Source organism: Perca fluviatilis, chromosome 9 (assembly GCF_010015445.1).
Source record: "Perca fluviatilis chromosome 9, GENO_Pfluv_1.0, whole genome shotgun sequence".
Classification (NCBI taxonomy): Eukaryota; Metazoa; Chordata; class Actinopteri; order Perciformes; family Percidae; genus Perca; species Perca fluviatilis.
In genome coordinates, this window is record NC_053120.1 from 22,052,711 (window position 1) to 22,079,070 (window position 26,360).

The 26,360-nt window shown below is 40.6% G+C and overlaps 1 protein-coding gene across 5 annotated transcripts; it reads left to right on the forward strand.

Annotated features, from left to right (window-relative positions):
• The first annotated feature begins 646 nt into the window (after positions 1-646).
• On the forward strand, positions 647-26,309 carry zfr2 (zinc finger RNA binding protein 2). Of its 5 annotated transcripts, none has more exons than XM_039810681.1 (19): positions 647-780; positions 5,226-5,481; positions 5,640-5,757; positions 6,485-6,706; positions 7,540-7,868; positions 9,681-9,869; positions 10,125-10,365; positions 10,780-10,961; positions 11,528-11,647; positions 12,484-12,647; positions 14,575-14,701; positions 14,808-15,013; positions 15,227-15,395; positions 16,654-16,828; positions 19,591-19,679; positions 20,011-20,106; positions 22,860-22,971; positions 23,238-23,335; positions 24,662-26,309. In XM_039810681.1, the coding sequence occupies exons 1-19, from the start codon at positions 728-730 to the stop codon at positions 24,833-24,835; spliced, it is 3,120 nt and encodes a 1,039-aa protein (XP_039666615.1). In that variant the 5' UTR covers positions 647-727; the 3' UTR covers positions 24,836-26,309. The 5 variants fall into 5 exon arrangements, with proteins under 5 accessions (XP_039666615.1, XP_039666618.1, XP_039666616.1 ...); XM_039810684.1 differs by having other exon boundaries at positions 12,484-12,629; XM_039810682.1 differs by having other exon boundaries at positions 5,643-5,757.
• Positions 26,310-26,360: the final 51 nt, after the last annotated feature.

Below are 26,360 nucleotides of genomic sequence, written 5' to 3' on the forward strand. Positions count from 1 at the left end.
TTCAGCAGACACAGCAGGCGATTACACATGCAAAGCGAGAGGATTCACTTCAACCTACTTCCATCTTCGCATGAACCCCGTTTTTTAGACAACATAAGAGGATAATGGAAGCATTTTAGCATTGCAGTTTTAATTTCTTAAACCAGGCTCAACGAATTGACTAGATTTCTTTTTTGGTTGTCGATTTAGTTTCATGAATTAATTTTCTTCCTATCAGGACTGATCAGAAAACAAAGAGTTATCATCCGCTTTCTTTTTTCTGTATCTATACTAATAATTTTCTAGTGTTCATTTTAATCATATTATATCTCACTATGTCTCACAAGCAAAAGAGCAACAAATATATATAGCCTCTAAAGCTTCCTTCTTAAACATAAGTGTTCTAATTTTGGTGCGCATGCGTGACGCATTGATGGGGAATGCCATATATATATATGGGGGAATGCAAAGAACATATTGAAAAAGCAATTGATGCTAAACATGTTACGGTAAATTAACTGAAATTATACATTTACACGACATGTCTCCCTGTGTTTGCGTTAATAGCTTACTCACAGTTGTGTGTAAGATATGTTTTTGTATTACGCAGTTCCGGTGTAGCAGCGATGTGTCATTGGCTGCAGTAGAGGGGGTGGACTATCTTGACGTTCAGTTTCAGGGTTTCACTGCTGTCTGCCAGTACTAGGTACTATGACCTCTTTGACTGTACTGTGCTGGAGATGCCAAGATGGCTGCAAGCAATTATTTCGGCTTCACACATGGTGCCGGTCCGCAATACAGGTAATTCAAGTAATGCTGATTGGTGTCAGCATGTCTATTGAGTCACGTTTATTAGCCACTGGTGTATAATGGTCGGTGTTGGGATTTCACTGCGTTGTGGTGCTGCTGAGACAAGCTACACAGCTAGCTAGCTTGTCCCGCTACTTCGGTTAGCTAACGTTAGCTAGCGTTTTAAAGCCAAGTTCGCAGGCCAGCTCTTCCCGACACGCTGCTTGACATTAGGTGCGGTTATTGATGGATCAACATTTTACCACTTGAAATACTGAGCTAAACGTCAAACAAGAAGTCAGTTATAGCAAATATCACGCAACTGGTTTAGTTAATCGAGCTGGCTGCAGCTGTGACGGGTGATATTTTGGCCGGCGTTTAGGATTAAGGAGGGCTAACCCTGGTCTAGCTGTACTGAAGGTCCCGTGCCTCACAAACAATGCACTTGTTATAGTTTATGTGTAAAAACGACATGCTGCTACTACAAGAACATTTCAATAGATTATTATGTAAATAGTATAAGGCAGTGTGACCGATAATACATACATTTTTCAATGCGCTTAGTGAAGGTTTCCAGTTTTGTTTTTTCTTGACTAGCACTCAAGTCAACAAACCTCAGTACATGTTTGACTTTATGCACTAAAGTCTACACTTCTCCTGATTTGAGTTAATTGGTGACCAGTCTTAAATTGTAATGCTAACTCTCTCTCTCTATCTTTCTTTCTCTTTTTTTTTCTTTCTTTCTTACTGGATAGATACAAATTACTCCAGCAGACTGAATACTTGTGAAATAAATGAACTTGTCGACTTTAATTCAAAAATCTTAAAAACAAATAGATTATTGGCTTCTGCCCATTGGCTGCAAAATTACCATGACGACCTCACACACCCAGAGATATTAAAGGTATAGCTACAACAGCATAAACAAGGAACAGTTATAACTGATAAATAAAGACATTGTTTAGTCAGTCTCCGTTGTCATGGAAGAACAGTGGTGGAAAGTAACTAAGTAATGTTACATTTACTCAAGCACTGTGCTTAAGTACAATTTTGAGGTACTTGTACTTAGTATTTCCATTTTCTGCTTCTTCATACTTCTACTCCACTACATCTCATAGGCAAATATACTTTTTAGTCCACTTTACTTTTATTTGACAACTTGAAAAGGGCCATTCTGCATAATGAGTACTTAAACTTTTGGTATTTTAAGTAGGCTATATTTTTTAAAGCTAATACTTTTGAACTTTTCCCAAAAGGTCTAATGTGTAGGAATTTCTCCCATCTAGTGTTGAGATCATATATCGCAATCAACTCCCTTGCACCACGCCGTTCAAAGTATGTATTACAGCTACGGTAGCCTTCACGCTTCAAAAAGCCGGTCTCTTGCTCTTTTCAACATCCTTTTTCTTTTTCTGGGCGAAGAAGAAGACTCCTGTTCCTTAAATTTGGATTTTGAATACGTGTGGTCCTCCATGTTTCCTTCTTCAAACTTGCTGGGGCCGGGAAGCTACGATACCCATTAGCAGCATTAGCAGCACCTGTGAGTTTATCATGTGACAGTGAAAACGCTATTCCACAAAATATTGCATACTTATTACGACACTTTCGATATAATATTGCGTGATATTGTGATAACGATATTGAGTCGATATATCTTGCACCCCTAGATATAATATTGCGTAACGTGATATAGCGATAACGATATTGAGTCGATATATCTTGCATCCCTAATCGCAATCCTCTTGGGCGGTGCTAGTCGCCGGATGCACGTAGGTACAGTGCCGCTGCAAAATAGCCTCGGGAAGGAACTTGTTTTGGTGGGTGGAACATGTGCATGTAGGGAGGCGAGCTCTGGAATTAAAATTGCTGGTGAGTTTGAGATGAGAATTATGTAATTTGACTGTCGGTTCTAGCTCGAAGGATGGTTCCCGAATCGACCGGAGTTTAGAATGCCATCACAAAGAAAGCGGAAGGTGAGCGACATCTGACCGAAAATGAGGGACATTCGGCAGACAATCCCATAAATGCAACATCGTCGATTAAAGATTAGTTTGTCCCCACCAGCCTAGTTGTAGCAAATCTACAACGGGAAATAGATCATAAAGGGGGGCGTTTATGGCTCCTATTAGCTATCTTTTCTTTCTATCAAGCGTGTCTCAAGGAATTAAGATTTGAACCTTCTCTCGTGTCAAAGGTTGCAATGCCGCTTTTGAGTTATTCAACAGATGTTTTAACAGCACTATTATCAATTTTGCACACATTTTAGTAATTTTTTACCACAATATCAAAAACTGACATCTTTTGTCCAAAACTTCAAATATTTAACAACATTTCATAGTTTTGGTAGCAGGGAAGTGTAAAAGCAGACAAGTAGGTCAACAGCCCACCAAACTTATTGCTTTTTGTTCTGTTTATTTTTTGGTGAAGTTTCTGTCTCCACATGGCATGTTGCACTTATAATCTAATTATTAGATTGTGGAAATTCTTGCCTATAGTTTGAGTAATGAAATTACAGGCAATTATTATAGAGGAAATATTAGAATACTCAATGGACAATGCACAGAATAGTCAACCAGTTTTCAAACCCCATCTTGGTACTCGTTTGTATTAGTCAAACACATTTTCCTGTATACATTTTAATGTGCAACTGCTTTTTATTTACACTGGATCCTGTATATTTTTGTAAGAGATAATATGTTGTTGTGAAAGCATTGTGAGTCTATGTTCTTTTTTGACGTTACAGCGTCTTAATTTTAACCCTCATGTTCTTGTTCATCCAGACACTGAAAGCTTAATAAAGATGCTGATATCATCCAGGGATGGCCCGATACGTTTTTTTGCTTCCCGATACCGATTCCAATACCTGAACTTGCGTATCAGCCGATACCGTGTACCGATCCAATACCAGTGTGTCATTTATTTTATTATGTTTTAACAACTGTATACTAGGCTACTATCCCTGTATGGATGTGATATTATTTCTATCTTTGTTGTCTGTCTGGCTCAGGTTAAACTCTTTGTGAAACATGAACAAACACAAACAATGAATGCCATAGAACTTTCTTTTATTATGCAGTTTGACAGTCAGTTATAACGGAAAAAGAACATAAATAAACTACTTTAACGTAGATTGTCTTTAGGGCTTTATTATGTGGTATCGGATTGGTGCATAAACTCCAGTACTTCCCGATACCAGCGTTTTAGGCAGTATCGGAGCCGATACCGGACCATCTCTAACATCATCAGTTATTGATGTTGTCAGTTATTGCTGTCCCCATCCCAAACCATGCTAACAAGCGCTGTGGAGTTGTCTCTGTATGCTTATACAAATTAATCAGAGGTCAATGCAGGGCTGCTCAGTCAATCATTTAATATTAGTGATTACAATATTGTCCTCCATGATAAATTCATCTTGATTAGGTGTTGACATGTTGCATTCATGTATTTTTTTGCCTGTCGTTAGCAATGCTAGTGGCATGACTCATGGTGGTCTGCTGGTTCGTTAGTCGTCAGTTGGTCGGTCCACCACTTTAGTCCAGACTGAAATGTCTCGACCACTATCGGATGGATTTACATGAAATTGTGTACATGGTGCCCAGACGATGAATCCTGCTAACTTTGGTGATTCCCTGACTTTTCCTCTAGCTTCATCATAAGGTTCACATTTGTGGATTTAAGAGTGAAATATCTCAACTATTGGATGGATTGACATGAAATTTAGTACGGAGCACTGACATTCATGCCCCCCTGAGAATGAATGGCAATCATCACTTTGGTGATCCCACATTAGCATTTAGCTCAAAGAACCACTATTCCTAAGTAGAAGACTCTTAATTGTGTTAAAATATAATGTTTATAGAGCCCGACCGATAAAGGATTTTTAAGGCCGATATCGATACAAATATTTGGTGATTTAAAAATCCGATATATCGGCCAATATATATTTAAAAAAATAAATCCAGAAACGCGTAACAAAACATAAACCGATTTCCCTAACATTAGTTATTTGTAGTTATTTGAGTCTTCACTAAAATAATAAGATGATGCAGTTTAAAAATAAACTTGTTTGTTTTATTGTCACAACAGAACAGAGGAACATCAAACTATATTAAACTTCTGATAAATAAAATGTATAAAAATACAAACTTAAGAAATGAAACTTAAAGTCCTTTGAACAAAAACACAATAACCAGTATTAATATACTTGGTAAGCTTCAGAAATATAACTTAACTAAGACTGGAAAAAAAACAAAAAACAACCATGTTAACACTCATAACATGATTGAAGGGTGTTTCGTCTGCCGATACTGATAGTTTGGAAAATGCCTAATATCTGCTGATAATATCAGCCCTGCCGATATATCGGTCTGGCTCTAGTTGTTTATAAAGATGCCCTCTGAAAGCAGTTTTGAAGTTGACCTGCTTGCTTTACTTAATGCCCTTCTCCTCTCCTTCAGTACCCAGCCTCCCCCGGCCTACTCCCATCCCTCCACAGCCACTTACAGTGTCCAGCAGGCTCCAGCTGTGGCTCATGCAGTGACTGCATCCTACTCTCCAGCTCCAGTCCAGGCAGCCCGGCCAGTGGTCACTGCCCCTTACCCTGCCTATCAGAGTCACCAGGCTCCCCCTGACTACGCCTACAGGCAGCCAGACCCCCCGGCACCCCCACAGCCAACCACCACCCCACAGACGTACCAGGTATACTCGGACACGGTCAGTCACTTTCTGCTTCCTTTATGATACCTGCTTCTCAGTTTCTTGTAGCATGATGTGGTCATATTGGATGTTATGTAAAAGCTTTTGTTTTGAGTCATATAATCTGACTTTTAGCCCACAAGACATGGGATTAAATGCTCTCTTGTAAACCCAAGCAGGACAACTACAGCTACGGGCGCCCTGCAGCTGTCACGACCTATGACAACAAACAGTACTACCAGACGAGTATAGCTTCAGCTCAGAGGACACCCACAGAGAATTACTACCAGACGGGTAAGTCAGTTTATTTTTACTATCATGTTGCGTCCAAAGTTTCAATCATTGTAATGGCTGAGTGATTATTCAATATTAAAGGGAAACCAATTTTAGACATTTCCGTCCGTTTATAGCTGTTGAGGAGTACTACTGCAAATGTGAAAAAAAATTGTATAAACCCCTTTGTAACTCCAGAGGGAACTGCAGGAAATCTGCTAAATTGTCTCCAGTGATGTCACTTGTGTGAGGATTGGTTGGGGCTAAAGACGTAAAGTTTGAAAATGAAAACAATCTAGAGGTGTAGAGTTAGAAAGAAGTGAGCTTACCGGACCTCTGTAGCTCGCTCCTCATCTCAGTTTAAGGCAAGCGGCTCAAGGCTACATTAGCTGCTATTAGCATAACACGCCCAAATCTCTGATCAAACAGTCAATGGTCTAGTTGTATTGTGGGTAATGTACGCGCCAGGATTTGTGGGTCATCAGTCCTGGTATTATTTACTCTCATTCACTTATTAAGATGGCGTGATATATGCGGAATGTGCCGGCTGCTCATTTGCTCATGAAATGAGGCTCCTTTCTGCCAAAATCTCTCGGACCAGACCAAGAGGATGCGTCAGATCTCTTCTGCTGTCCGCTCTCTTCTGCTGTCCGCTCTCTTCTGCTGTCCGCTCTCCTCACTCTAATGCCCTTCCTCTCCACCTCTACTCCCCCCTCTCCTCTTTGCCCCCTAACCTTTCCTATATCAGTAGGTGTAAAGAGTGCTTACAGTCCAGCCCCCTCCACTGTGTACAGCCAGCCTCCTCCTCCCCAGAGGCAGGTAACAGCCCTGAAGCCTCTGGCCCCCACTGTGTCAACCAGCTACAACATTTACCCAGTGTCCACCAGTGTCCAGCAGCCCCCCACACCCATTTCATCCTACACCCTTGGCTCCTCCTTCGGATCCACTGTTTCAGCCACCACCTACTCAGGTAACATAAGATAAGAAATAAGATGAGAAAAATTATCCCAAAGGAAACATTTGTGCCCAACATGCTCAATGTGCATATTAAAATAGATATACAGTATATATATATACATACACACACACGCACGCACGCACGCACGCACGCAGAGCAAAACCAAATAAAAGAAGAAAACAAATGAAGGGAGATGAGTACGGTATAAAACCGACTTGTGTATGTGAGAAGTTCATTTATTACAACATATTTACTTGCACACAATAGCTGATATATTATTTGTATTATTCTGCTCTAGTCTGGTCATTACAGAAAGTGTCACAGTGAAATTCATCAGTGCGTCTTTGTAAAATATTAATTTCTAGACACTTTGTGACGTAGTGACTACACACAGTGCTAGTTGGTGAACTACTTTAGCTGGTGAGCTAACCGTTAACTCTGCCCTTATTAAATGACTGTATATTGGGCTTAAGTAATAAGTTATGGTTGATTCTTAAGATTCAGGTGTTCGGCTTGTGTCACAGATGTTTAGTTGGATGATAAATGTTTAAAAGGAAACCCAAGAGAGTCCAAGAGTGTCTGTGGTGGAGAACAAAGGTTTGAACGGATATTGAGTGGCAGGGACAGGTGTATAAAAACGTTAAACTTACTTTGCTAATTCGACACTTGTCAAAGACAATTTTGGGATTGACTTTGTCCTTCTTGCTCTGGATGCTGGTGAAATTGCAGTGCAACTTATTGCTTGCATGCCTGCTAAGCGTTCATTAGTGACCCATATATTGTATGCTTTTCTTCTCTCTAATAACTCTGTCCTCACCCTATTCCTCCTGCTCTCTTACCCTCAGGCATTAGCTACTCCAATTATGACTCAACTGGCTACACCTCTACATCCACCCCCTCCTATTACCAGCCGGCCCAGCAGACTCTCACCCAGCCACAGCCTCCACCTCAGCAGCCCCAGCAACAGCCCCAGCCCCCCATCCAGCCACCACCTAAGCAGCTGACAAGCTCTTCCTGGAGCAACTCAGGCAGCAACATGGTGACAGCTCCGACTGTAAACACCTACAAAAAGCCCACGTTTCACCAGAGCAAGCTGCAGAAGCCCAAAGGGCCTCCCAAGCAGCCCCAGCTCCATTACTGTGACATTTGCAAGATCAGCTGTGCAGGCCCTCAGGTAGGAGTTAATAATGACAAGGGACAAGATTGTATTATATGAAAGCTTTTAACTTAAAAGCTTTATTGTATTTTGCATTACAGAGCTTTGAATTACACAAACTAATACAAAAAACAACACAGCAGAACAAATGCATATAATATATTTAAGACCGAACACCAGTGCACACATGAACACATGAACACATGGAATTATGTACTAAACAAAAAAGTGTGAAATAACTGAAAACATGTCTTATATTTTAGATTCCTGAAAGTAGCCACCCTTTGCTCGGATTACTGCTTTGCACACTCTTGGCATTCTCTTGATGAGCTTCAAGAGGTAGTCACCTGAAATGGTTTTCCAACAGTCATGAAGGAGTTCCCAGAGATGCTTAGCACTTGTTGACCCCTGAAGACAGATTCAGCAACTGCATGGCCTATTTCTCGCTTAAAAAGTTCTCAGAAACATGTTTCAGTGAACTATTTTAGTACAATATGAGATTGTATTCTGAACGGCCGCCATGACAGTATGGCTTTGAATTTCCGGAGAAAACAAACCCATGTGACGCGTTCGTCCAATCAGCTGCCGCTTTTCATTTCCTGGGCAACAATACAGATTAACGCCGCCTGCTGTTATAGAAATGTATTATGTCTCGTCTTGTCTTGTTGGTGTGTTCTGTGGCACTTTTTGGACCAACACGGGGAGACTGATCATTTCGACTGGCTTTTCTGTCAACGGTCGGCCGTCGGCTATGTGCGTAAGCAGCTTTACACAGCCTGGAGGTGTGTTTGGGGTCATTGTCCTGTTGAAAAATAAATGATGGTCCAACTAAACGCAAACCGGATGGGATGGCATGTCGCTGCAGGATGCTATGGTTCAGTATGCCTTCAATTTTGAATAAATCCCCAACAGTGTCACCAGCAAAGCACCCACACACCATCACACCTCCTCCTCCATGCTTCACGGTGGGAACCAGGCATGTAGAATCCATCCGTTCTTTGTCGCACAAAAACACGGCGGTTGGAACCAAAGATCTCAAATTTGGACTCATCAGACCAAAGCACAGATTTCCACTGGTCTAATGTCCATTCCTTGTGTTTCTGGGCCCAAACAAATCTCTTCTGCTTGTTGCCTCTCCTTAGCAGTGGTTCCCTAGCAGCTATTTGACCATGAAGGCCTGATTTGCGCAGTCTCCTCTTAACAGTTGTTCTAGAGATGTGTCTGCTGCTAGAACTCTGTGTGGCATTCATCTGGTCTCTAATCTGAGCTGCTGTTTCTGAGGCTGGTGACTCAGATAAACTTATCCTCAGCAGCAGAAGTGACTCTTGGTCTTCCTTTCCTGGGGCGGTCCTCATGTGAGCCAGTTTCGTTGTAGCACTTGATGGTTTTTGCGACTGCACTTGGGGACACATTCAAAGTTTTCGCAATTTTCAGGACTGACTGACCTTCATTTGTTAAAGTAATGATGGCCACTCGTTTCTCTTTACTTAGCTGATTGGTTCTTGCCATAATATGAATTCTAACTGTTGTCCAATAGGGTTGTCGGCTGTGTATCAACCTGACTTCTGCACAACACAACTGATGGTCCCAACCCCATTAATAAGGGAAAAAATTCCACTAATTAACCCTGACAAGGCACACCTGTGAAGTGAAAACCATTTCAGGTGACTACCTCATGAAGCTCATTGAGAGAACACAAAGGTCTGCAGCGTTATCAAAAAAGCAAAGGGTGGCTACTTTGAGGAATCTAAAATATAAGACGTGTTTTCAGTTATTTCACACTTTTTTTGGAAACTTCAACTTGCTTACTGGTTTGATTTACTGCATCAGACGTACCGGGAGCACCTTGAGGGCCAGAAGCATAAGAAAAAGGAGGCAGCCCTTAAATCTGGGGGGCAAACGGGGGCCAGCAATGGGCCCAGAGGTGTCCAGACTCAGTTACGCTGTGAGCTATGTGATGTCACCTGCACCGGAGTGGACGCCTATGCCGCCCATATCCGTGGGGCCAAACATCAGAAGGTTAGCACAGCTGTGACGCTTTTGTCTTTATCTTCAAGTGTTTCAATATTTGTTGTTATTTAAGAAAATATAGGCAGCTGTAGGAGAAATTGGCGTAACATTGTTGGACATGACTGTGGTGTACTCGTGTTATGTTCCATCTGAGCGGCCAAGTCTTGGAACAAAACCCGCCTCAGGGATTTGGGATGGGATTAAGTTTCAGCAGCCTTAAATGGTTGTATCCCCCTCTGTCTCTTCTTTGTCAACCTTGGAAAGGTGGTGAAACTTCACACCAAGCTCGGCAAACCTATACCTTCCACTGAGCCAGTGTTGGTGAATTCAGCTCCAGTTATCACAACCTCGACCGCTGGGAAACCTCCAGTCACCACATCCACTCCTGCCTCTGTCTCAACCACTTCAACTCCCACTGTGACATCCAAACATGGGGCTGTAAACACCCCGGTCAAAATAACGGCACCAGTCAAGAAACCAGCTCCTCCCAAAATATATAACATTTGTAAGTTTGTTGAGTTGTTACGATGATTTATGCTCCCAACAAATGGAAAGTTTGGAGTTTTATAACTTTTTCTTTTATAGCTAAACAAGTTTTTTAACTACAATGGTTTTCTTCTGTGTGCCTTTCCTTGCTGTTTCATTAAATACATGTTTATTTTGAATGGTTAAGCTTCACCTTTGCACTTCGGTTATAGTATCTGTCCTATAAGTGTCAATGCAAGATACAATTTAACAAAATGAAAAAATGTGACAACATTTTAACAAATCAAATAACCGTTGTTTACTAGTTTACCAATGGTTAATTACCAACCTTTGAACTAGAGATACAAATTAGAGACTAGAAGAGGATATTTTTGTTTTTTAAAAAGAGGCCTTCAATAAACTCTCTATTTGTAATATCTTGCCTGCCGCATAGCCAATAAGCTTGTCAGCGCTCCAGCAGCTGCAGTGACAGCCGCAGTGGTGGTGGCTGCCAAGGTGGAGGAGCCCATGCAACAGTCAGTTCAGAGGAGGGACCCTCAGAGTGACGATGAGGACGGTGACAGAGCCGGAGGCCAGGGAGACATCCAGCCAGTGGGACACGACTACGTAGAGGAGGTAAGCAGAAAATGAGAAGGACAATGGCCGACAGCCAATTAGAGCTGGGCAACATATCGATATTATATCGATATCGTGATATAAGACTAGATAACTTCTTAGATTTTGGATATCATAGTATGGCATAAGTGTTGTCTTTTCCTGGTTTTAAAGGCTGCATTACAGTAAAGTGATGTCATTTTCTGAACTTACCAGACTGTTGTAAATGTTCTATTATTTGCCTTGACCCACTTGGACATTATATCCACATTACTGATAATTATTTATAAAAAATCTCATATTTTGTGAAAGCACCTATAGTCAACATTACAATATCGTTGCGGTATCGATATCAAGGTATTTGGTCAAAGATATTGTGCTATTTGATTTTCTCCATACCGCCCAGCCCTACAGCCAATCTGTATATTGTAGGACTGATATATGTTGGTTAATATGCAAATAAAAAAAACTGTTCTAGTTCCTTTTATAAAGTAAAAAAATATTCACATCCGAGCCAGAAAGCTCATTTATATTGCGTTCGTGGTCATTCATGGTGTGTATTTACCTAAACTTTCTGTTTGTTTCAGGTCCGAAACGTTGACGGCAAAGTAATTAGATTCCACTGTAAACTGTGTGAGTGCAGCTTCAACGACCCCAACGCTAAAGACATGCACCTGAAAGGAAGAAGGCACAGACTCCAATACAAGGTAAGTTAGTCGGAGCATCACTGAGCTGAGTCCTGTCTGACTGGTTATCCAGAGAGACATAATGAACAGCGTTGAGATGCATACTCTTTCTTCCTTTCTTCGCTTCATTGAAAAGCTACACAATGGGGTATTTCAGCCATTAACTGACAAGGAGTGAGGTTAACTACGTCAAAAAGTTGGCTTCTTAAAGGTGTCGTGTGGAGTTTTTCTATGAGTGGGTCCCCATTTTGTTGCATACACGTGTTGGATGTAATACACAATCCTACCAATGGTGTCACGTGATTGCACTGATCAACAGGTGGCAGTAACATGCCAAGATACGCAGAGAAGACTGCAAACTAGTAAACATGTATAGATGGATGTAAACAATGCTCGATTTAAAATACTTTATATGTTTTGCAAATGTTTCATGACGAAGGAAATGCAATAAACATGTTGTTAGACCTCTAGAATACACAAGATGCATTTTAGTGAGTAACCCTGACTGTGAAAATAACTTGTCTACAAGAAACTCAGTGGGGCACCTTTCAATCAACTAATTTTGTCGCATGAAATTGTACGAGGTACAATTCCAGTGAAATTTGGCTTTAAGGAGAGGTTTGACTAGAGGAAGACTTGATCTTATCTCTGAAGGTTGCTTTTTAAGAAAAGGCTCCGTTATTAGGGCTAACAATTCCAGCTTGGAGTGGATGGAAGACTAAAAAGAAAAAAATGATCATTTTAAATTGTATCTGGACTAGTGTGAGAATGGCCTGAGAATGTGCAGGATCCTGTGTGGACTGACATTACATTCTTCTTACATTCCCTTTACATTTATTCGGTCCTCCTCTCTGTAGAAGAAAGTGAACCCAGAGCTTCCTGTGGAGATCAAGCCCAGTAACCGGGCTAGGAAGCTGCAGGAGAGCAAGCTGAAGAAGCAGAAACAGAAGGCGGTGCTGAAGAGACAGAGAGACGATGAGCAGTGCTGGCACATGGAGATGAGGTCAGACTCATGGCCAAAGTTAGTAACTTAAACATCTTCCCACTTTGACATTAAACATTTTTACTTGGTTGGCACAGAATAGACTTAAAAAAAAAAGAAGGTAATATCAGTAAAGGGGAAGTCCTAAAGCTGAGCAGCTGAGTGTTAGTCTGACGCATGTACACATGAAAAAAAAAAAGGGAATTTCTTGCCTCATTTAATAGACTCTTTTTCCTGTTTTCTTGTCATTCACATTAGCTTTCTTGCATTTATAGTATAAATACAGTTTCAACAGTCAGAGGAAGTTATATAAATAAGTTAGTTGTGAGGATTTTATCATGAAAACTGTACAACCAGATTAAGGTCTAAATCAGTGAATTTCCCTAATGCACAATGAAATGTTTGACATACCAGTCCTGTGCTTTAAAGGTGCAATATGTAATATTGTGTGTAATACTGGCAGCTAGCGGTTAAAATAGTTACTGCACTACCAATTCAAAATACTGGAGAGTCGTTTCCCCCGCCCCCTCCTGCCCAGACTCGAAGTTCACGGGGGTTGCCAGGCTGAGACCGCAGCATTCACAACAACGTTGCTAGACACTTTTCTCACATAGCCAGACATTACTCCACAGCACAGCGGAGTAGCTAACGGTAGATGCTGGCTATATTGACAGTCATAAAAGCCCGTGCTCACGCGGAGCTCTGTAACCAACTGACAGACACACTTTTTCGGCTTAAAATTACAGTATGAACCGCTAAAAACACAACAACCTCACCGTCCTCTCCACACGCCAGTCAGGCACACTTCCTCGGGAATTACAATACGAACCGCTAAAAATACCACTAACTTACCCGGACGGAACACACTTTATTGGCTTAGAATTATGGCAAAATCGCTAAACACACTGCAAACTCACAGTTCTCTCTTTCTGATTTACAGCCCCCTCCGTGGCTTAAAATAACTCACCGTTGTCGGCTCCAGCCGCTGACGAGGCTACACGCTGTAAACAGCCGTGGGCTGCTTGCCTGGTTCTCCGGTAACGTTAACAGGTAGCAGGGTTAGCATGGCGGCGTTAGCCAGGACCAGTCGGGATCACTTTACTGGCTGTGTCTCAATTGTTTTTGCGAGTAACCAACTCGGGTACTCTAGCTATATAATTCAATGTGAGAACACAAATGTTGAAATGACAAAAAATGCCCGTCCCTAGTAGCTGTGATAAATTAGCCTGAAGCTAATGCTTACCTGTTCAGGAGAAAATAAGCCAACTCTGCGTCCTTTTGGGCTCTAAGCTGTCTCCATCTTTCAAATACATCTCCATTATTTACCAGGGGGTTGTTATGTCTCTGGTCACGCAACTGTTAGAAACATGCTGTTTTCTTTTTTTTAGGTCGGGTAGAATCTATCTCTGTTGATCCTGTTTGTTTGTTTGCTGCTTTCATGGCTGTACTAACGTTACAGCTGTAGCGCGCTGGGTTTATGTTTTTACAGGTATATCTGGCAACCCGGCCTGGCTGTCAAACTGGGCCGTTGATAACAACACACAGATCAAAACATAAACATAAATTCCGTCACGGAATGTAAATTTCAAAAACAAAAAATACTGAAATTAGCATTGTTATCAGAAAAGATAGTATTTCAGTTTAACATGTTTCCTTAATATCTGATGAGGCATTGGTGTCATTTTTGGATTTATTACAGTACAAATATTACATATTGGACCTTTAATTGTTGTTTTACAAGGGGAAATGCCATTTTTATAACCATGGATCAACTAACCACTAACAATGCTTTTGACACCAAACCTCCTTATAATAATTACCTTATATCGTCAACGGTAGATTGGAGTAAATGTTTCGGTAAAGTGCTTGTTTTTATGGTCTACTGTGTCTCGTTAATGGCAGCCATAACGTTCCCCTGTGGGAGTAAATGACTTTTAATGAATGCCATTAAAAACTTCTCCTGCAGGCGATATGAGGAGGACTTGTACTGGAGGAGGATGGAGGAGGAGCAGATGTATTGGGGGGATCAGAGACGCAGGATGGCTCCTCCACCGTTGATGAGCCGCCCTGGTATGCCAGTACCCCCTCTACTGGTGAGTGCCACAACTGCAGTTCTTTTCTGTGTTTTGTGTTGTATGGGGGAAGAAAACTTGAATTCCAAGTGTGATCAATAACTTTATTCCCTCCTCCCCCCTAAAGACGTGTGTGCGTCGGCCAGACTCTCCTGACGACCGTCACATCATGGCTAAACACTCAACCATTTACCCAGTAGAGGAAGAGCTGCAGGCTGTTCAGAGGATTGTCTCCCACTCTGAGAGAGCCCTAAAACTGGTGTCCGACTCCCTGCTGGAGAAGGAGACACCAGCTGTTGATACGGCTGCTACTGAAGGAGGAGATGAAAAAGGGTAAAGAGTGACTTCTGGCAGATAATACACTTTTTTTCTTTGGGCAGGTTGGTAATAACAAGGATTAAGGTAGTTAAAGCCAAGGGTAACATAGATAGATAGATAGATAGATAGATAGCTAGATAGCTAGATAGATAGATAGATAGATAGATAGATAGCTAGATAGCTAGCTAGCAACCCCAGTTCAGCTGAACGGTTTGTTTCTCTTGACAGTACGGAGAACTCAGGACGGCTGTTAAAAGGTGTGATGAGGGTGGGCATCCTGGCCAAAGGCCTGCTGCTTCATGGGGACAGAAATGTTGAGCTCATCCTGCTGACTGCTAAGAAACCCACCATCTCTTTACTGAAGAACATCGCCAAGCATTTGCCCAAAGAACTGGAGGTAAGGAAACGTCGGCAGTTAATTTAGGACATTGGTTGAAGTTGAGTGAGGGAAGAATTGTGGTAAACTTGGAATTTACAACGTTTTAAGTTTTTAAATATTTTAGGATTTCATGACATACCTGGGTGCGGTATCACAAATGGATACATTGTAAATTCTGACAAAAATGGCAGAAAGCCAGTTTTATCACTATTAGTTTTAATATGTAGTCAGAATGTCAGATGAGTAGATTTAAAAAAAAAAAAAAAAAAAAAAAAAAAAAAAAAGAGGAAATTGTCATCCACTGCCTTATGACTTGTGTCATAAGAGCTGGATACCGAGGGACTGAAAGGTTAAATATAACGGGAATGAAACCTTGTGATGTAGTAATTGCACTCTTGTGTAAAATAGCAACCCAGAAAAATATTCTTCTGTCAAATCACTTCATCCTAGATGGGTTTCTCTCTTATGCTAGAGCATCTCATTTATCATGAGTGAACATGCACAGCTGTCTTTCACAGTCAGAAACAACACAGCAGTTTGTATTTGTATGTATTAATGATTAGAATTATTAACAGTGGAAGTAAAATCAGTAGAGTTGACTTTGTCATTTTAGCTTGCTGTGGATATATACACTACCACTGTTCCGGTGTTTCAGAACTGCCACTCTGTAAAGTTAATTGTGTAAATCAATTAAGTCTGTTTATCAGAGGACTGTTTTCTGCTACATCTTAGAAATACTGTGTGGTTTCTAGTTGTTCACAAATGACTGAACTGCCCCTAGCCTAAAGAGAGAAACTCATGTGAAATGTGAATTTTCTTCTTCTTTTTTTTTTTTTTTTTTTTATTAATTTGCTGGCATTTTCTCCTCAAGACAGATGATTGCCACCAGGTGCAAGGTTGTGATGTTTCAATTGCTCACTCTTCCTCCCTCCTGCTTTAGCTGTAATTAGCTGCTTTTGACTGATCTTTAGATTCACTGCCTGGTTATGACACCTGAATCCTACAGAGTGAGATGGGGCTTTTATCTTATACTGCCCCATTGCTTTCCTAAATATTACAATTACAAAGATTTAATGAATTATTGGGAAATATATTTTGGTAATGTCACAGATCCTGTGACTGAACATAAACTACTTTGAGATAAAAAGAAATTGCACAACCCAGAGTTAAACACATAACAGTATTGCCCTGTAACCTCGCCAAACAAGGCTGTTATTTGCCCCTACACCCCTCCTCCTCTGTAGTGAGTAATCCCAAGTGTCCTTTTAACCGGCAGACATTTTCTGAAGATCAGTATGAGGTGCAGGCTCACCCTGAGGAGGCGAACATCGTGATATTTTCAAGCAAGGAGCCCAAAATGCAGGTGACCATTTCTCTCACTTCGCCGCTGATGAGGGAGGACCCTGCTACTGAGAAGGAGAAGCAGGCAGGAGGAAAAGCGGCTGAGAAAGGTTAGAGAAGCCAAAGCTTTCAGTACCAGATGACCAAATGTAAGCGATGTGTGTAATACACTTAAAAAAAAATATATATATATATATACTCCATCCTTCCAACCACAAAAAGCCTACATTTTTAGGCTGAAAAGCTCTTAAAATTACACAAAATGAGAAGTGGGACTTGTAACCAAGACCACATTCATAGTAGGTTTTTTTTCTTTAACCCCTAAAATAAGATTTTTCTCACATTTCATTTGTCCCACTTTATTCATTTCCCCCATTTTTTGCAGTTACAGTAGTCCCCGATTTCTTCATTTCTTTTCCACAACATGGGAATCAAAAGCCGGGCTCTCCGACCTTTCTGTGCCACTAGGGTGTGTGTTTATCTTGTGAACACATGCTCAGATAAAACCTTTGGGATACTATACTAATAGACTGAAGGTGATGATTGGTGTTTAGATAATGCCCAGGGATGAAAATGCTTCAAATGGTGAGACTATTTTTTGTAATTTTTTTTTAAATCCTTATTTCTAGACTTGACAAGAGTTTAGCTTCTTGTTACATTATGGTCACGATACCTACAGTATGAGGGGGATTTTGAGGTCCAGAGACTTCCATTCCCTCGTCTCTCATCCCTGCATCATACTGTGGCATTATCAATGAAGAGGTGTTGGAGTGTCATTTTATTGCCTCGCAATGATCAGTATTTGAAATAATAAGATGACAATAGTAAATCCATTATCATTCCTCCCCCCCTCCCCCATTTAACAATATAGGTAATTTTCAAGGTCATTGTGTTGCAAACACTCCTCCACCTGCTCTAATAACTGTCAGTATTTTAATGTGTTTTTCCCATTTAGAAAACATGGTAGAAATGTTTTCTGTGGCCGTTGTCTTTTATTTTGTAACTTTTGTTTGGGTTTGTTGATCAGTTCCCCTACTTCTGTATCAGCAGACCTAGGCAAGCCAATGGCTGATCTGAAGACCACACTTATTTACATACCACTAAGAATAGAAACCTTAAAGGAACCAGGTTGCCCATGTTTATTAAGCTTTTTAGAGGAGGAAACCCCCTCTTGTTCATTTTCAGGGGTTCAGCTGCTGCTAAATCCATAACCCTCTCTCTGAGGCATGATAAATATGGGTCTTTGATTCTAAGTGGTATGGTAGTGTAGACTTCAAAAAAGTGGCTTTGTTTTTGTTATGCATTTCCCCTGTAAGAAAGCTAATGTCCTCTGCTGTCGCTACAGTTCTAGTGAACAACGAAGTGTGGAAAGTCCCAAGGCTGATCTTGAGAAATATTCAACATCATAGTCATCAGTAACCACATTGAATGTTTTGGACAAACCGGTCATTTGTAATTTGTAGGTGACTTTACAGTCTTGTGAAGGTCTCTTGAATTTGTCCTGAAACAGCCCACAAACCACTTAATTGACATCTAAATCCAACACAGACACAAGCATTATTCTTTAAACAAACATAACTTTGTAATTCATCATTTTTAGTACTACTAATTAGGTTAATTTTGGGCTTTGTCAAGTAGATCTGACTTTCATTGGTTTGCTTTTTGATGTTGATATTGTCTCTAAATATGAAGGCATGACGGTAAAGAAGTATCCTTGCTCTTGTGCCTTTATCTGCTTAAGACGTTTCCTTTCAAACATTATTGCAGAGGAGAACGGGAACCATCGCTATCTATGCAAAGTAGGGTCAATCAAATGATGTAGAATGAGAGCAACAAAAGGAATAAAGTCCATGTTTCATGATCAAAAGTTGTAGAAAATAAATTTTTGGATCTGAAGCTCAGCTGCTCAAACTGTTTCAGTCAGGCTCTTATGCAAAGTCAGATGCAAAAACGAAACACTGAGTTTATTATAGAAAATGCTACAAATCTTAATGTAAGCAGCTTAAAATGTTTAATTATTGAATAATTACAAATTCCCTGCATAAAATGGTTTAGTGGGGTGAAGGAAGACAAATCTGACATGGTTTAGATTTTTTTTGTGTTAATTGTGGGGAAGAAATGTCAAAAGATGGGGCTCAGTGATCAGTTCCTGAACTGGAGAAATGTTACAAAATGCTTTAGAGATGTCAAGAGAGATAAGACAGCATTATAGGAAGAAGGAAACGAGGGTTTGACTTAATACATAAAACGGTCTTTACTGCGCCTTTCTCAGAGCACACATTTTGACTTGTTATAGCAGAAAAACTATGAACGATTGCTCGGTTTCATTTTAAGTGTCCACACAAGTGAACCAGCATGCTTAGTAGCAGCGCACTGACACAAATGGACATTATTCATGTTATTAGTCAAACTTAAGTTTAACAAGTCAAAATGTCTCTTATGAGAAAGATGCACTCAGGCAGATGATAATGGTGTCCACATTTAAAGACACTATAAAATCAATAGGTCTTATGTGGTTTAGTCATCGTAAACTAATAATTAAATATAAATTCCACCACTCTTCTCTCTGAATGCCTTGGATTTCCTTTTTATTTTTTTATTTTTTTTTGCATGAGTTTTTGTGACCTCCCACTCAAAGAATACATCGGTAAAACACGTAAACTTCCATATTCAATGGTCAAATGTTTTCCTTTTCTCTCATATCTTCCCCTCATTATTTTTCTCACAAAACAAACTGAAACAAGCCAAAGAGTCTCAAGGAAATGTCTGGTTACATCAACAGTAACAACACTTACTATGTGTTGCAGTCATCATTTGGGTTTTGCATTAGTTTGACTATGGGTCACGAGCTTGTGCATGCTATCTCCTCCAGGTGTGGCTGAGAAGGACCCCACTGATCTTCTGAATAAGAGAAAATGTCTGGAATACCTGGCTGCTCTCCGTCACGCCAAATGGTTTCAGGTAAAAGCACCACATGCATGTGAAAATGTCATAAAAACAATGTAAAATAATGACCACAAAAATCCTGGTAGGACTGGTTCAAGTTCTTTGGTAAAGATTTCTAAATTCAGCAAGCCTGTGCGGTCATCATCTCTTCAGTCATTAAGAGTTCTACTCACAAAACAGGTTTATAGTTTTGAGTAGAATCACAAATGTTTTTACTTTGCCTTTTTTCAAATGCACACATTTAAACTCACCAGTTAAATTGTATAGTGACATTGTCAGAAGTCCAGTCTATCTAAATTAATTAAAAAATAATAATACAAATATTTTTTTCTCTTCCTTTCTGAAGGCTCGTGCCAACGGGCTGCAGTCTTGTGTGATCATCATTCGGTTGCTGAGAGATTTATGTCAGCGCGTTCCCACCTGGGGGAAGATGCCCGGCTGGGTAAGAGGCTTCAACTCTCTGTTTTGACTTTTTCATTTTCTTTTCTTTTTTTTTGGAAGGGGCGGGGGCATTCGACCCTCTCCTAGTAAGGTTTTATTTAATATTTTGTCATCTCTCCAAGCACAAGTACATTGTTGTACTTTTGATTTGAACTGTTTCCCTAAATTTCTGTCCTCTTTTTGTATGTCTGTCTCTCCTGAGGCCCGTTTCAGGAAGGAGGTTTAACAAACTCTGAGTCTAACCCTGATGTCGGAGTTGATTTACCCTGAGATGGGGAACTCTGAGTTTTTGGTTTCAGAACAGCTGATTTGAGTTGGTTCAGTCAACTCAGAGTAGGTTCACGCGCATGCACCACCACAATAAAAAGGCAGCATGAATGGAGCCATGATACAATTCACCATGGCAACAACCACAAACAAACTGGTTGGTATATACTATATGCGCACTATATAATACTCATGCGCACATACAGCGATTTTGACCATGTATTTTGTTAAAAAAGCAACACAGCGGCTGCCGCAAAAGAGAGAGAAAATTGATGCTAGAGTAAATGCGTATATTCCAATATAGTGTATATCATATGTAATCCTAAGTATAGCCTAATATTAGTGGTGAAATGGTATTGAATCTATAATCTATTTAATTTAGGTGCAATCCTGCGGGCGAAAAAGTCCTAGGCCTGCTAATCTCATTCTGAGGCTGCAGCACCATCATTAACAGAATTATAATTCATAATCTTATTTCAAAGGGTTTACATCATTCACCTGCAATACTGTGGAACTCCTTTTTAATGGCTCTTAGTGGTTTGTGTCCAGGGAACACTACAAAAACATTTAAAACACGTTTCAGAGCGAGTCACACTGACGACGCTTTGCTATACAGCGGCTTTACTAATATGCTCCGCATCACCAATGTTGTAAAGAAAACTGCCATTTGCAAAAAACGTAGTGTGACACAAATAATCTGCAGGGATGTGAGAGCATGTCCACGATGGGTGACGTTAGTGATAGGAGGACGGATAAGGTTATGTAGGCTCCATAACTGATTGACTGGGAAGAAAAACGATTCCGCTCAAATAGGAAGTTACCTGGAAATTAAAATGCGTTGGGGCATCAATATCATCTCCCGACGTATGTTTAACTCCCTGCGAAGTAATACAGCGTCTTCATCAACGGGATCGTCGACAAAAGGAAATGCTATGTTTTGAGAAAAAAAGTTTTATAGTCTAGCCTAACATGGTTAAAAAACAAACACTTTTTTTTTTTTTTTATTATTCATGCCAATAAACTGCACTAAAATGCGCCTGATACAGACTGAATGAATGAGGAAATGAAAGCGCGCTGTGTCAGAGGGAGGAGACTGAGAGAAACACTGAGGTTTCTTCTAGAAAACCTGCTTCCAACCGGGTTAGGTTCACAGGCTCAGTTACCATAGTAACTGACTGAGGTTAAGTTACCGCTCTTTCTGAAACGGAAAACCCAGAGTTTCCTTAATCTCAGGGTGAACAAACTCAGAGTTTTCACTAAACCTGCTTTCTGTAACGGACCCCAGAGGCCTGTACTACGAAGCAAGATCAGCATGGCCTGGATTTATTTCAGTTACCCGGCTTTACCAAACCTAACAACCGCGGTCCCGCATAAGCTGTGTCACGACTGTGGTTAACAACTAGTTCAATCAACCCAAGCGCGCGCGTTCACATAAAAGAGGCGGTGTTTGCACAGCACGACCAATCGCAAACCTCTACCAGAGCCGCAATACAGTCGCTGCTTCCTAAATCCGGAAGGAAAGCTGGCAAGAAATAGCTGACGCTGTAGCTGCGTAAATCACAACTCTTATCAATATCACTTCCTCATCAGTCAGGACCAAGATCTGACCATAATTACACTTGTGCTTTCCATTATCTGTCGTTGCTTTAGCCTATTATTTCAGTTGCAACCCTGGCAGTGGAAGCGATCGTGAGAGCAAATAAAAATATAATTCAAACCGCTGTGCGCATTGGCGACACACGGCTCAAGAAGCCGACAAAAAGCCGATATGCAATTCCCTCCCATTAAAATATATATATTTCATAAAAATACCCATCAGGGAATGTTAACGGGGTTGTCGGTCTCTAAATGTTTTAACTTTTATGAGCACATCTCTCTCTCTCTCTCTCTCTCTCTCTCTCTCTCTCTCTTTTTCTTTCTCTCTCTCTCTCTCTCTCTCTCTTTTCTCCCTTCCTCTCTCTCTCTCTCTCTCTCTCTCTCTCTCTCTCCCCCTCTCCCTCCCTCCGCGCACAGAGCTCCACCTGATCTTCTAAGAATGGTGACGCCGTTATCAATCGAGTATTGATTGGTCAGAAGGCGGTGCTTTTACACCGGTTGATCTCTGATCTCCAACTTAACCTGCTCCCGACCAGGTTAGGCGTTCAGCATAAGTTACCACGGCGATTGAACCCAGTAACAACTAATCCACCGTCGTGGTACAGAAAATCCTGGGTTGAAGCTTAAGTTAGCTCGTTAACGCCAAATTCTGCTTCGTAGTACAGGCCTCAGGTGCCGTCTATTTGAGAACAATAACATAAACAGGATATTCACATACATTCATAGCTCTATCAGTGCTGAGTCAATGCTGTATCTGTATCTTGTGTGAGGCGACTTTTATACACACCAAATATCTTGACATGGTTTTTTTTCTTATGAAGAGTCAGGACTGATAGAGGACTACCTATAAGGGTCCTTCAATCCACTGTCTGAAGTGTCTTCTCCCTCCAGGCGATGGAGCTGCTGGTGGAGAAAGTGATCAGCAGTGCTCCAGGCCCGCTCAGCCCAGGAGAGGCCATGCGCAGAGTCCTAGAGTGCATCTCCACAGGCATCCTGCTTCCAGGTCAGGCAAACATGTTAATGAGATTTAAATACATAGATTATTTCACAGGATACAGAATTTTTAGGACTTTCGAGAAAAAAATACTTGTTTCATGTCATTTTCTTATCTACCGTGCCTCCCTGTGGTGCTACAAAATCAGCTTGTGTCAAACTTGAACCTTTTGAGAGGATTCACTCTTTACTGCCTGTATTATTACTCATTATATTTATTACAATACATACATTATCACACTTACATGTTAACTTGTTTCCCCTCCCCTTACTCAGATGGACCAGGGTTGATGGACCCCTGTGAGAAAGAGACAACAGATGCTTTGGGAAGCATGATGCTTCAAGCCAGAGAGGACATTACTGCCAGTGCACAGGTACCCAGACACAGCATGTATGCCATGGCCACTGAAAAGTCTAGATTCTGATGGGGTGGAAAGTGTGGATTCACTTTTAGTAACTGGACAGCATAACGGGACACACTTGTTTGTTTTAGGTGTTTGCTTTTCAGCTATGAGTTAATGACCCAGTACTAAACTGTGGGTAAAGACAGCAACAGTGTGAGGTTTAGCTAATGAGCTTGGTGAGGGTTATTTGTGAAAACACCACCAGAACCATTCAAATTTAATTTCAAGCGTGTTTGATTTTTGGTGAATCCACTAACGGTCAGAGGAGGAAAGAGAGGACTTTTAAAATAACGCTATCCACAGTGAAGCTGGTAGTCTGCTTCTGAGGGACAGCTGTGGGGAAAAGGAGAGGACCACAGCCTTTTGTTTAGGGCTGGGCAATATATCAATATTATATCGATATAGTAATATGAGACTAGATATCGTCTTAGATTTTGGATACGTAATATCATGAGATGACATAAGCGTTGTCTTTTCCTGGTTTTAAAAGCTGCATTACAGTAAAGTGATGTACTTTTCTGAACTTACCAGATTGTTCTAGCTGTTCTATTATTTGCCTTTTTCCCACTTAGACATTATGTCCACATTACTGATGATTATTTATCTAAAATCTAAGTGTGAAGATATTTTGTTAAAGCCCCAATTGTCAACCCTAGAATATCGCCGCAATATCGCGGTATTTGTAAGTAAGTAAGTAAGTAAAATTTATTTGTATAGCACATTTCACAGATAAAAATCACAAAGTGCTTCACAACGAAATGCAATTCAACACAAGAAGTCACAATACGAGCACATTGAAATACAAACAGAAAATATAACAAACAACCATAGAAAACCCATCGACTAAGCAAAAGCCTGCTTGAACAGCAGAGTCTTCAGCTGCCCCTTAAAAGATTCGACAGAATCCACACAACGTAGCGAGAGAGGCAAGTCATTCCACAGCCTAGGAGCCACTGCTTGGAATGACCGATCACCTCTAGTTTTAAAATTAGTGCGGGGAACCATTAATAGCATCTGACCTAATGATCTCAGACTACGGGTGGGGGTATGTAGCTGTATCAAATCAGAGATGTATGAAGGAACCTGACCGTGCAAGGCTCTGAAAGTAATGACCAGGATTTTAAATTGAATTCTATACTGGACTATTTGGTCAAGAATATCGTGATATCTGATTTTCTCCAGATCGCCCAGCCCTACTTTTGTTGCATGTCATACTTCCTTCTCTCACCTCGTTTCCTGTGTCCCTGTATAACGCTACAAAGCAACATTTCTCATTCCTGTTTTCTCTGGTTCCAGCATGCTCTGCGGCTGCTTGCTTTTCGCCAGATCCACAAGGTTCTGGGCATGGAGTCTCTGCCAGCATCCAAGGCCAGCGCTCGCAACCGCAAGCGTCGACGGGACGGCAGCGAAACGGGCGAAGGGGAGGGGGAGGGCAAAAAAGACAAGAAGGAAGAAGTAGAGAGTGCTTGACCTCTGCCTCCAGAGTGTAGGCCTTTGCTTGTTGGTAGACTGGTAGAATGTCACAACTTTTCTTATCTTGAAAACAATCTTAACACGCAGCTATACACATATGAATATAACTGACTGTACATGTTACATGTCTACCCTTGAATTAAGAGGAGTAATGTGTTCGGGGGAGAAAACAGAAGCATAAGAATCTGTACTGCAAATCCTTCTCGTATAGTAATTTCCCGCTGATTAAGTGTCTTTTAAAGTTTGCAGAGAAAATTGGCTTCATCATGAAAATGAATGATTGCATCATTCCATTTCAGTATAATTGCACACTACTACTGACCACTCCCCTCTTCTTGTTTATTCCCAATAGTTAAACCACCATCAACTACAGTATTGTTTTATAAGATGTTGAAAAGCCTCCAGTTAAATCATCAGCACCTAAGAAAGTTTTTTTTTTTTTCCAAGTAGGACTGCTTGAGTCAGGACTCGCTGAACTAACGTTGGTGCATGACATTTGTACGCTAAAATGTTTTTCAGTCTGTGTTCAACAAACAAAAAGATATGGGTTCTGGTTTAGAAGCTTTGAAACTGAAAAAGATGACAGATTACGGTTTAAGATCTACAAACATAATGCACTGTGATGTTCATTGTGCCTAAGGTGAGGAACATTAGACCTAAACTAGTGTGAAGGTCCTTCCTGAACTAAACACTCCCTCTAAAGTCTCCTGTTTCAACATTTCCTCCTCATGCATTTTGAAATTGTTATACATTTGAGTTGTGAAATTCAAAGGTCCTGCATCACACCTTAAATACTTAAAATGAATTCCCCTTGAAAACACGTCAGTAAGGTTTTGTGAGAAATGTACAAAGAGAGATTCTCTGTTTTGTGAGGTTTTTCTGTGGAGGTCACTGGAAAGTAAATCTGTCTATAGAGGAGAGAGAAGTCTTATGTTGCACAGTCTGAAGCATGCTGAGGGAATGAAGCACTTAAGAAATGACAATGTTACTGTATGCAGCCATAATTTTATCATTTGAATAATATCCCTGGTAACCTTTTTTTTCTTCCAGAGTATGGTTAGCAGAAGAGAGAAGCTTTAGTCCGACTGAATCTCTATTGTTATGATCATGTAGTCCTTTGACTTTCTTCCTTGTGCCTGCATCATGTTGTGTATTACAGAGTAAGGGTTACATTGTTTTTTTTCAGGTTAATATTGTAATGAAATTGTTTCACAAAGATGTAGGACAGGGAAGGGACAGTTGCACAACTCTTTGGCTTAAAAGTTGATGTGATGAGAGCATTATTGTGCCGTTTTTAGTTTGATTTTCATTTATCAAGAGCATCATATATTGCTTATTTTATTTCTGAAGGATGTTGCAATCTATTTTGTATTCTTTAAATGGAAAGTGTGAACGTTGCTGTCCTTATATGTGAATGTCTTTGTAGTGTTGCCTAAAATTAGGGGAAATATATTAAAACACGTTTAAGCCATTTTGTGTCCTGGGTTGTTGTTTCTCCATCACTGCAAATTCTCAACAATTA